Below are 12,365 nucleotides of genomic sequence, written 5' to 3'. Positions count from 1 at the left end.
TAGGTTGTGACTATAAAAATATGGACTGGAGACCATTCTTTTGATAATATACCACTTCCTAAGTCTGTGGCCTGTTTAGAGAAGCAAAATAAATAGAATCACACAATAGCATTGGCAGAGACCTTAAAAAGTCATCTAGTCCAATCCCCTGCAATAAGCAGGGATGTCTTCAACCCGGTCAGTTTGCTCAGAACCCTGTCCCTCCTGACCTTGAATGTTCCCAGGGATGAGGCATCCACCACCTCCCTGGGCAAACTGTGCCCCTGTTTTACAAGCTTCATTGTAAAGAACTTCTTCCTTATATCTAATCTGAATTGGCTCTCTTTTCGTTTAAACCCCATAGTCTTTGTCCTTTTGCAAGAGGCCCTGCTAAAGAGCCCCATCCTTCATATAGGTCCCTAATGCTGGAGAGCTGTAAACAGGAATGAAAACTACCCAATTTCACATGTTGGTGCCATAAGCTGCTGGGCCAGTTCAAGATCCCCCACTTTCCCTATGTAATTGTCTGGACAGGTAGGGGAATAATGCTCCCCTTTGTTGTGGTGGTTTTGTGACACCAAAAATCTGAACCAAAATCCCGAGGCATCGTGGAAACAAGCTTGGAAGGAATCTGTCTGGAAAGGGAGTCCTGGCTAGAAGGGCATCTCCAAAAGGGAATCCTCTTTTTCTTCCACCTCACAGGTTGCTAAAGGGAGAGGAAGAGAGGAACAATCAGTTTTCATAAAAGGAACACATCCCACTTGATAAGTTTTATATATTAAGCAAGAGAAAGGGTGACTATTATATGCCCTCACAGTCTGATTCAATGTTTTCTTCTTTAAAATCTCTTCCAGTTTCTTTCCCATTCATAATGATCCCATTGCTACGCATTTTTCCCAACAAGAAACAAACGGAACTTAATGAATTTTTTATCCAAACCATAAAAAATGCAATTGTCCACAGACACCAGCAAGATGCAGCTCAGGTAAGACTATTTTGGTTATAAATATATGGATAAGCAAATGTTTTCAGGAAAAACTGGAAGTGGCATAAGCCTCTGTTTGAAAAACAAACTCAATCTCTCTGAACATTCAAAGTGTTTTAGTGAAGATTTGATTAATTTTTAGCTTTGTGTACCATCAGGCAGAATTGTTAACACATTCCAATATTGCTTCTCCTAGTATTTCTCTTCAAGAAAGGATGCAGAAAAGTTGGATCTGGGATGACTTCTCAGCCCAGTTTCTAGAGCCATAAGGAAGGATTCAGCCTGTGGGGTTTTTTTTCTATCCTAAAGTCATGTGTCATGTCTATACTACTTTTCCTCAAGGACCAGAGGGGGAAAAAAACCCACTGAGTGTTTCAGCCCAGTTTCTCCCTAAGAACTGAAGCAGGTTTCACAGAGCCCTGTGCCAGTTCTTGCTGCTTTGGAACTTGGGAAGAATCTGAGTGTCTGCTTAGAGCAGTCACTTGAGCTGAGATGGCTAAATGGAAAGGTACTAAATACCACCTGAAGTGTGCAAACGAATGGCTGCCCATTGATAGCAAATCATTTGTTACCTCTTTTTTTGGACATAAGGCACGCTGAGGAGGTTTTTTGTGTTTGTTTTTGTCAGTCTTGTTTTATGAAGTATGTGAAGGCATATACACTTTCCATTAAAGTCTCTCTATTTTTGATATATGAAGCATTTGGAACGTAGACCTCTGCTTTGGTTCTGTGATACAAAAGTTTCTTTTGGACAAAAGAAGAGCAAGCATGAAAGGAAATAAAATCCCAAGATTTCTTTTAATTTAATTTTATTTTTCCTTTATTTTCCTTTTTTCCATTAAGTTTCATCTTGTTTCATTTCATTCCTTGACTTGTCATTTCATTCCTTTCATGAAATGAAATCCCAAGATTTCATTTAATTTAATGTTGCATTTCAAATAATTTCATTTTTTAATTTCAGTTTTCTAAATTTAATTTAATTTCATTTCATTCTTTGATTTGGCATGTCATTTCCTTTCATGAAAGGAAAGAAAAAGAAATCTCAAGATTTCATATAATTCTATTTTGGTATGTTTCCTTTAATTTCTTTAAATTTAACTTCATTTCATTTCAATTAATTCCCTTGAATTTCTTTTCATTTCATTCCTTGACTTTTCATTTCATTTTCATTCATGACATGAAATCCCCAGATTTCATTTAATTTCTTTGTTTCATTTAATTTATTTTCATTTTTTTGGGGTTTTTTTAAATAAAAATTAATTTCCCTTTATCCCATGATGTTTCATTTAATTTAATTTTATTATTTGATTTTTCATTTTATTTCATGAAATGAATTTTCATTTGATGAAACGATATGAAATCTCAAGATTTCATTTCTTTAGGTTTCCTTTCATTTCTTTTCATATTTTTCCATTTAATTTTTTTTGCATTCCACTTCATTTCCTTTTATTGCGTGAAGTTTCATTTCATTTCTTTTCATGGAGTAATATGGATGTGTCGTGAGAAACAAAGAATATCAGTAACAATTCCATTTTTGAGGTAACTGAAACAAATTTTTGCATGAGAATTGGCATGAAACACACAACATCCACATGAAGGAAGCTGTTAATATTAAGGTGTAAGAGATGCTTCTTGCCTCTCTGAGATGAAGAGTAATGCTGATGGAGTAACAGCACGGGTGAGAATGGATCCTCCCAACTTATTCTCACAGCTTCACCCCACAGCTGCCACTTTTCAGGATAAAATAGATTTTAAGGTTTACCCTACATTACTTCCAGGACACATTAAAAAAATTAAATTTATATTCAAATATATTGCTGCTCTTTGACTTTTTCTGCAGCGATGTCTCACTTCTACATTTGTTGCAGTTTATCCCTACATGCTGCTTGCTGTTCCTTCAGCCCACCTTCATCAGTCTTTGCTTTTCTTTTCATCTGAAGGATGGTAAGCACCACTGAGTGGCCACAAACAGCTGGTGTTTCATAAACAGGGTTCCTGGCCCAGGCTGAGTGCTGCAGGAATATCTTCTGGCAGTGATGATGTGTATAAACTGCTTGCAGGCACCTCATTTCTACTGCATAGGTCCAGTGTGAACTTTTAATGACCTGCAGATGTGGCTGTAGGTATGGACAGCTTTAAATCAAAGATTCATGCCAATAGGGTCTGCATGGAAAGTCTGTTCTGTATATGAATTATGAAAGGATAAAAGGGACAATGAAACAACCTAATGTGGATTAAAAGTGGTTGCTGTGTTAACTGTTATTAATGAAATGCAGTGTGTTTGTGGCTGTAGCACTGAGGGGGTCCACCATGGGCTAAACCCTTCACTGTGCTGGTCACTCCCTTAAACAAGGGACGGCACAGAAAAAAGCAAGATTGTAGCGACAAGATCAAGAGGCAGAAGTCTGCATAATGCAGCCTGTTTGCAGGCTACAGAGGTTGATGGGCCAGAGGCTTAAGGCTCTATTGGAGGGGTATTGAGAGGTGCTGTGAGAGATAACACATGGTAGTAGCTGCCCAACACCAGGACAATGTGGGGGAAAGTGCAAGGTCTGTGTGTGCCTTAGCAGTGTGTGCACAATTCCATGGCTGCCTGCAGACCTGTCTGCTCCTGGGCTTTTGCTTAGTTTGCAAAATTGGCATATGGGAGCTATTTTAAGTGCTAGGAGTTAGACTACTAGGGACATATTTCTTAATGCAAATTAAGTCTCCTTTGCAGTTCAGGATCATTATTGTTCAAAAGTGACTGGAAAGTTTGGAGCTTTCTTTTTTTTCCCTTTTCACTGCCTACGTTCTATATCTGCTTATAGAATTTTGAATGTTTTAGGTTGGTGGCACATGAGTCTTGTTACAAATATAAGCAACTAATATTTGCCAGAGACATAAAAATGGTGTGTAAAACAGAACAAAACACAGTTTTTTTTCAATTTAATGCAGAAATTAAATTTGTAGAGATGAGGTGTCCCAGATAGCCCTGCATGTGAATGAGAATGATGTCCTCTGTCCTAGGTCTCGTACGATGAAATGTACCCACTGAAACCAGTTGGAGTTTTGGCACTGAATTTTAATAAGGCCAAGATATAACTAGCAGCCACTGGTTCTTTGTGCTAATAATGAGAGCTATAAGCAAAGTCTTATGGTCTCCCTGAGGTGCATTAGGCCAATGGGTATTCCTTAGTTTGCTACACTCCTAGATGTTACATTGTGTGTGCATCTTTTACTGCCCATTGATTTTATCACCACTAAAAATGCTTTGGGGTTCTTTTCTTGAGGGGAGGGAGGAGGGAGGATAAAAAAAGCCTTTGGAACAAACTGTAAAACAATGAAAAGCTCCACGACAGTGATTTAGCTGAAACTTGTCTTCCTCTCATCTACAGCTAATGTGAACAAAGAATAAAGAAAGGCCAAAAAACAATGTGACAAGCAAAATCAGCCTGTTATCATCCCTTTTCTATCAGTAAATGAAACAATGCTTCTGAATGCCTAAAGATAATCCCTTGGTAGATAGTAATTCTACAGCCAGGTTTAGATCTAATAATACGCTTGCAGCTTATATGAGATCTGTGATGTCACTTTCTCTCATCCCCTCGGTTAGTGGTGCAGATGTCATTTTAATTATATATTATCTTTCTGTGGTCACTCAAATAATTCTAGTCCTGGATATTCCACTCATTTGGCTTATGTACAAAAACATTTAATGCCTGTACTTTAGAAATTTTAATACATTACATTTATTCATGGATTCAAATTATTGTAAAAGGCTTTTCCCACTATTTACAGAAGAGCAAATTTACCCAGCTCAGAAGAAACAGCACAGATTTAATGCACCACTTACCACCTACTTTAAAGGATCCAGCAAGATTTAAATGTTCAAATACCTTACCCTGATTATCTGTCCAGGTTTAAATTTTTCCCTGAGGCAAAATATTTCCAAAGACAGGGCAGATAGACTATTTGTTTACTTCAATAAATGATACTTTGATAGATTTTCATTTAATAATCTGATATACAAATTGTTTTTGTGTTAGAGCTATTTTGATATCCTGTTATAGCTCAGTTCTTAACCTACTGGTTTCTTTTAAATTATGATGTCTAGATGAAGGAGTCTTTCACAGTCCTCAAAACTGAGACTCCTTCAGCAACTGTGGGTTGAAACTAAGCCCCCTGTCAGCAGATGAAAGTTCAGAGTTTCATTTGTAATCCATAGTAATAACAACAATTGTACTGTAACAATTTAAGGTTATTGATTATTTTTGGAAAATCACAACAAACCTGGGGGAAAATCCACTATTGAAAATGCGCATCCTTTAGCAAGGAGAATTGGAGAATTCATAGAGGCTTCAACACTTTCTTCTGATATTTCCTGATTTTTCCAGTCATACTGCCTGCTGTGAATGTGTAATTCAAGGTCACATAATCCATGCTTGGCCAGTAGTGATCTGATGATGTTTCTGATGGCCATCAGCTGCTTCTTGGTGTTCTCAAGACAATTTGGAATGAGAGGGTGACAAAGCACAGGGAAAGTATCACCAGAACTATTCTCTGGCATCTCAGTTTGCTGTTCACTCAGTTTGGCTGGAGCCTTATGGACTACTTGAGTGTTTTTAATGCAAAGGCAGAGCAGACGGAAGGAGCTCTGCTGCTGGGAGCCATGCTTCCCTTTGAGCCCTGTGGTGTAAAGCCACTCAGAAGCTGTACAGTGGTGTCAGTCCTGGTGATGATTTGGCCTCCTTTTAATTGGTGAGGCTCTAGGATGCTCTGTAGTCTGCTGTGCCAGGTACAGATCAAAAGAGGTTGTCCTCTGGTCAACAATTGCAACCTCCTCCAGCTTTCCCTGCTTTCCATCCTCATTCCTGGCCAGTCTTTTCCCTGATCACTGGTAGCTACAGTCAGTGGCTCTGCTTTTCCCAGGCTGCCCGTACACCTGGGCAGGCAGGAGGGATTCCTAGTGAGGGGAAGTCCTTTGGTTTTTCAGCATCAGCCATGGGAGCCTAAAAAGGTCAGAAGACTGCATTTTGAGTAACTCTGAAATTAAGGTATTTTAATACTTGCAAAGTGGGGGGTGGACTTCTCTTGCTCTAAGGACTAGCAAAGGAAACATGCTATAAAGAAGAAGTAACTTTTAATATCTTTAGGAAATTATGGCTGGGTTAGAGTTTTAATCTCTGGTACACTGATTCCCAGGGATAAACATGCAGTGATCTCCCCTAAGGGGAAGAGGGACATGTGTGTGTGTACCTGCATTCTGGAGGATAAGTGACAATCTGAAAACCTAATTACTGTGACACTCTGTTCTTTTCTCTTCCTTCCCCAGCAGTTCCCTGGAGTCTTTCCTTTTCATGAACTAATGAACTATTTTATTCAAGAGCTGCTTGAAATGAGTTGAGCAGAGGTAATCCTCCTGAAAAAGTCTGATCCTCTCCTTGTCAAGGGAAAACTATACAATTACAAAGAAAAGTTAGTTAAAAATTTGCTAAATACTATGTACATTCCAGGAGCTATGTGTGTGTGTTTGAACTGTGTAAATGCAATACAGATGTTTAATAGTAAATATTTTTCTACAGAAACAGCAGATGGGAGGATTAGACACCTTCTAATAGTGTGCAGTATTCTTGCCTTTGTAAAAAACCAAGCAAAATTTGTGGTGGTGTCCATGTAAGGATACACATTATATGGCAATATTAAATAATCTAATTTTATGGATTAATAAAGTCAGTAAAACAAAGGATCAGTCTGGTCCTTTTGTTTTTCTGAGTCTGTTGGAGAGATGCTGTGATTCCGTTCTACTGGGCTGTTCTCACAGTTTGATCATCCCATTATCCACTGCCTTTGTCAGGTGGAAGTATGGACTTTCCAGAGAGGTAAATGTGTGTTTTAAAGATATAGAGGAAATGTGGGCTAAATATGGAGTTGAACACAGTTCTGAAACCTCTATTTCTGCTGCTGTTAGCAGAAGGGTATAATTGCTCTAGAATATGTTTAAAAACTTTTGAACATCAAATCTGGTGTCTGTGCTTGGGCAGCATGCAGTGTATCTGAAGAAAAAAAAAAGTAGCATTGTATTAAAATAAATTTTAGTTATTCACCTTATTTAAAAGTCAAGCCATTTGCTTGTGGTTTGTCTTCCTTCCTTCCCATATTTGAATATTTTTTTAAAATTGTTTATTTTATTTTTCTTGAAGATGTAACGAGTTTTATAACTTTCTCAATATTTCTGAAGTGGGTATTTAAACATAACAAAGCCACAAAACCTTGAATGGAAATGAACTTGAAATCCCTATTACTTTAGGGCACCTGTTGAAATTTCTTGATCACCCTGTTGATATCTTTCCAAGGAGGAACTACAGGCTTACCAAATGTGATCTTTGGGTTTCAGGCCTGGGCTGAAGTGTCTGGCTGAGGTTCTTTCATCATGAAATGCAGCTCTGCAGCCTCTCTGCTCAAAAGAGATTAAGGACAGAACAAGTAACAAGAGTGGTGCCTTTCTTGCCTCCCCAAGGTGTGCAGGAAGAGTTTTGCATTACTGCTCTATCTGTTCCAGTTGTACAGCCCAGAACACCTGTGAGCCCAGGGCTTTGTGGGCACTATGGCCACAAGAAGTTAGCAAATGTCTGCTTGGTTGCCTGTTGCCAGCCAGCACTAGCAGCTCTGCTTGCTGTTGCTGACCCTTTGCTCTAAGGCAATGTTTTACTGTCTCCTTGCTTGTGGCTCAGAGTGCTTCATGGACTCTAGACAAGGAATAGGCAGATGGTAGCATGTATATATTATCTGCCCCACTCCAGCAAACCCTGCAGCAGCCCTAACAACATAATCTTGGCATCTGTGATTCTTTCTCTGATGCCTCTGCCTCTCTCCATTCCCTTTTGATTTTTCTCAAGCACTGCAGTCCATCTCCACTTCTTCAGGAGTGATGTCCCTATCCCATAATTCACACATGCCAGCCACCTCAGCTATACTCTGGGGTCCAAGGTGCCATCTCCTTGACTTCTTGGACCACCACTCACACAATCACAGAATTATTTAGATTATAAAAGGCCTTTCAGTTTGTTAAATCTCACCCATTAATCCAGCACTGTCAAGTCCACCACTAAACACACCTATATGACTTTTAGATACCTCCAGGGTTAGTAATTGAACCCCTTCCCTGGGCAACATACTCCAACAACTGACCACCCTATTGGCAAAGAGATTTTTCCTAATATCCAATCAAAAACCTTCTTTGGCACAATTTGAGGCCATTTTCTCTTTTCATATTACTTGGGGAAAAAAAGACCAACCCCCACCTAACTCCAGCCTCCTTTCAGGTGGTTGTAGAGAGTGATAAGGTTCCCCCTGAGCCTCCTTTTCTCCAGGCTACATAACCCCAGCTCCCTCAGCTGCTCCTCATCAGACTGGTGTTCCAGACCCTTCTCCAGCTTCAGTGCCCTTTTCTGGACGTGCTCCAGCACCTCAATGTCTTTCCTGTAGTGAGGGGCCCAAAACTGAATACAGCACTTGAGGTGCAGCCTCAGCAGTGCCAAGTGCAGGTGATGACCATGCTTCATGACCTTGCTTCAGTTGGCAAGACCATAGACTTGTGCTAATGGACAGAAAGTAAATTGAAGCACCAGGGTGTTCATGGTGTTTAATCTGGTTAAGTCTTTGCATATCCACAGTTGCCAAGAATGATCATGCAGATAGTACCAGGAAAATATGAGTATCTATGCAGAGAAAGCCAACTTCATATTCTAAGGGATGTATGGTGGAGCTCCTTCAGAGGGCCTTCAAAAATTTGTAAGTTTGACCATTTCTGGGCAGAACGTGAGGTTCAGATGCTCCCTGTAGCACTCTTAATCCACAGGAAGTCACTAAACCAACAGGATGCCTTCAGAGGTAAAAGGAGGAAGGACTTAAGTGCTTCTGTCAATAAGTTTTGTGTGTATTTTCCTCTTGTTTTCACCAGCTGTTGTGAGAAGTGAAGATGGACATTTGGCTTTGCCAATCTACAGCATATTAGAAATGTCTTCTATTGGAGAAGGGTGGGATCTTTAGCACTGAAAAAAGGCTTTGTCATCTAGAGTGAAAATAAATAAAATCACATGTTCAGTTGTTGGTAATGTCAAGGTTTTAAAGACTTTTAAGAATTGTGTTTGCCTGGTAAAATCAATCTCGTAAAATACCGTTTATTGAAAATCCAGATAAAAAAATAGCTTAAGGACTCTTCCAAATAATGTTTGCAGTAAAATTTCTCTGAAAAACTGGAAGAGGAAAGAGTTGAAAGGCAAACCTGCTTTTTCAAAGAAGCCACCCCCATCACTGAAGGAGAGATGAAAAGTCCTTTTTTCTTTTTTTTTCCTTTTTCTGCATGCTGGTTGTTGTGGTGATATCCTATTTTTCCTCTTCTTGATACTGAAGGGCATGAAATTGTCACAGCTCTATTTTATGTGTCCAGTAAAATAAGGTGAGCAAGAGCTCATTGTGCTGTGAAGGTGGTGTCCAGAGAAAACTGGCCTTTGTCACTGAGTTTTGTGGTGGTGTGATGAGCACAAGGGGAAAAAAGAGGATAAGAAAGCAAAAGAAATTAGGAGGTTGCTTCTTATAAGGGCCTGGGTCTCTGCCATGTAGACCTGGCTCACCTCATCATAATTTTTTTGCTTTACCCTCCTTTATGATCATGAAGGGAACCTGTGCTTGCTATCCAGAGTGAGGTTCAAACATAGCAAATCCTGTTTATGCCTGTGGTAATTCCCTGTAGGCAATAACGTCAGTGCTGGCCACTTGTCCCAGCCTGATCCTGTGCTAGTAATGAGTATTCGCAGCATGCATTTCAGTGTCTGATTAAATCTTTCTGAAAGGCCATCTGTTTGAGGAGGATGTGGCATTGGCTTTAATACTTTTTTATACCTAGTACTCAATGCTGCTCTTTCATGACCTTAGACATAAAGTTTGTCCCCTTGGTTAGTTAGAAACTTTCCTGATACTCTTATCAGAGAAAATAATTGAACCAGGGCTGTTGCAACCTGGTGGGTCACTGGATATATTTGGGGAAATGTTCCTGGATGCTGAAGCCACAGAAATTTCACAAAACCAATGAGACTTTGTTGTGTTCAGGGCTAAGAAAAAGGTCTCTGTTTTCTGGGAAGGGAGTAAAGCACATCCAGCTGCCTTTCTTTTATAGTACTCTGAGTAGAATCTGATGTGGTCATATATCTGTTGGTACATGCCAAATCAGTAAGTAATCTGGCCTTTCTGCTGCATGTTTTCATCTGTGCAAAATAGTCAGCCTAAGCAGAGTTAAATTTGTCTTTCAGTGTCATCTTTCTATAGGCTTGGAAGCACAGTTTCTCTTTGTGATTCTGTTGGCATAAAGCAAGTCTTGCCCAGCCTATCTTTTCCTGCTTCCCGTTGTTTGTTTTCCTTCATGGTATGGTCTCAACATTCACCCCTTCAGCTGAAAGGGAAAATTGTTACCCTGAAGTTGTGCACATTCCCTTTCTTTTGTAACTTGTCTCTCTTACAGTTCTTCATACCTTCTTTATGTTACCCTTACAGTGTGCTCCCACAGGTTTCTCAGAAGATTGTACTCGAGGTCTCTGAAAGCCCTTCCTTTTCCTGCTTCATCTGTGATCTGGATGTGGGGTTTTCAAATCAGCAAGCAAAAGGAATCTTGCATTAAATTAAATAATCTGGAAATTATCTTTCTGCACAGCAGAGCAGTGGTCTTTAATGCCAAGGTGGGATATAAGATCTAATCTTTGTTTACATGGTCTTTTTGTTTGTTTGTTTGTTTGTTTTTACTTTTGATCTCAATCTGCAAGGGGCCTATTGACTGGGACTAGGAATTTCATATATTAATTTTACCTTGCTGTTCAGAGTAATAGCATGTTTGGGTACTTTCCCACTACAAGCAGGCTTTCCTCTGACATGTGGAACTAGAGCATAGCATCTAAATTCTTAATTTAGAAAAAATCACAGATTTACTGACCTAATTGTAGTAACAGAGCTTTCTTTTTCTCTGTCAGTTTTAACAATTTCGGTTTTGTCTTTCACATGTCATCCTTTTTTTCCCCTTTTATATGCTGTTGGTCCATCGTCCTTCCTTCCTGAGTCACTTCCAGAACTAGAAGGGGAGTTGCTGCATTTGTGGTATTAGTGGGTGATCTTTGAATTTGTCTCTTAGTCTCTCTGTGTCTCTGTTTGCCTACAGTGACCTCTCTCAGCCCCATGCACTGCCTTCTTTTTGCAGTACAGCATGACCTTTCCTGAAGCAGTTATGGAAAAGCTGTTCCATGATATTTCGTTCTTGCTCAACCATCTTGTCCATCTTTTGGCATGTTTTGATCTCTGGAGGTTTTTCCCTTGATCTGTCTCAGCTGTTGCCATCTACTTGCACTCCTTTGATATTTCTCCCTTTTCTCTCATGTCTACTCACCTTAGGAGATCCATACTCCTACTTAAAAGAGGCACTGACAGTCCATCTTGCCAGCAGGAGAACCCTTTAAGTGGCCAGCATTTGGATGCCAAGTGCATGAAGTCACTTTTCTTTTTAACGTGGTCAGTCTGACCATATCTGTGCACAAAGGCAACCAGCTTTGTTTGCTTGGGGCACTTCTCTTCTTGCCAGCCTGTCCAGGCTGCCCTGGGGCTGCCTCTCCCTGCCTGCCCTCAGCCTTCTGGAACCAGCAGAGGCTTTTGCGAGATCCCATCCACTCACGACTGTGGATTTTGAGGAGAGTTTGATATTGGAGTTACTTATGGAAAGCAACAGATTGTCTGTCACTGGTAACCTTGAGGACACTGAGGGCTTGCTGAAATGTGCCCTCAGTGTCAGCTGGCTACGAGGCAGGAATCACTGCATGGTGTTTTCCGTCTGCCTTTTGTTAAGAGCAGCCTGAATGGTGGTGGTGATTCCTCTCCCTCCCGAAAATCCACCTATGAAATCCTGCATCTGTGGCAGACAATGATGCCTTGCCCTGGCTTCACAGCCTGTGAGTGTTCAGGGCTTTCTCCTCTTCCTTCACAGCATCTACCCTTCATTTTTCCCTCCTGCTGAGATAAGCAAGCTGTATCTAAGGGAGACAGACTAAAGGGGAGCTGAGCACCTCCTTTCTCTCTTCAACAGAAATTTACACTTTTTAATAATGTAATCTCAATTAAAAACATACCAATTAAAATGGGCTTTTTAGTAGCTCTCTGGGGAGAGGGAGCTATAATTCACATTAAAATGTAAAGCTTCAGAAGCAGGGAGAGCTAGGTGCATTGCAAGTGCCCGAATATTCAGTGATTTTAATTACAGTGGAAACTTGATAAATTGCTTTGTGCCACAATCCATTATTAACAGCTTAATGAATATCACTGCTGCCTCTTTTAAACTGCTCCACGGTGAAAATGATTGTCAGTATTTCAGTTGTGAACTCTGATT

At 40.0% G+C, this 12,365-nt stretch overlaps 1 protein-coding gene across 1 annotated transcript in view; it reads left to right on the top strand.

Annotated features, from left to right (window-relative positions):
* TBXAS1 (thromboxane A synthase 1) overlaps positions 1 to 12,365 on the top strand; it is a 228,166-nt gene that overhangs the window by 139,192 nt on the left and 76,609 nt on the right. The window contains exon 8 of the mRNA XM_066549880.1: positions 834 to 964. Within this exon, the coding sequence (XP_066405977.1) occupies positions 834 to 964 (131 nt within the window). The remainder of the gene's footprint in view (positions 1 to 833; positions 965 to 12,365) is intronic.

This window comes from Molothrus aeneus, chromosome 5, assembly GCF_037042795.1.
Source record: "Molothrus aeneus isolate 106 chromosome 5, BPBGC_Maene_1.0, whole genome shotgun sequence".
NCBI classification, from domain to species: Eukaryota; Metazoa; Chordata; class Aves; order Passeriformes; family Icteridae; genus Molothrus; species Molothrus aeneus.
The sequence above is the reverse complement of the archived record's forward strand: the minus strand, read 5'-3'. Positions and strand labels throughout refer to the sequence as shown.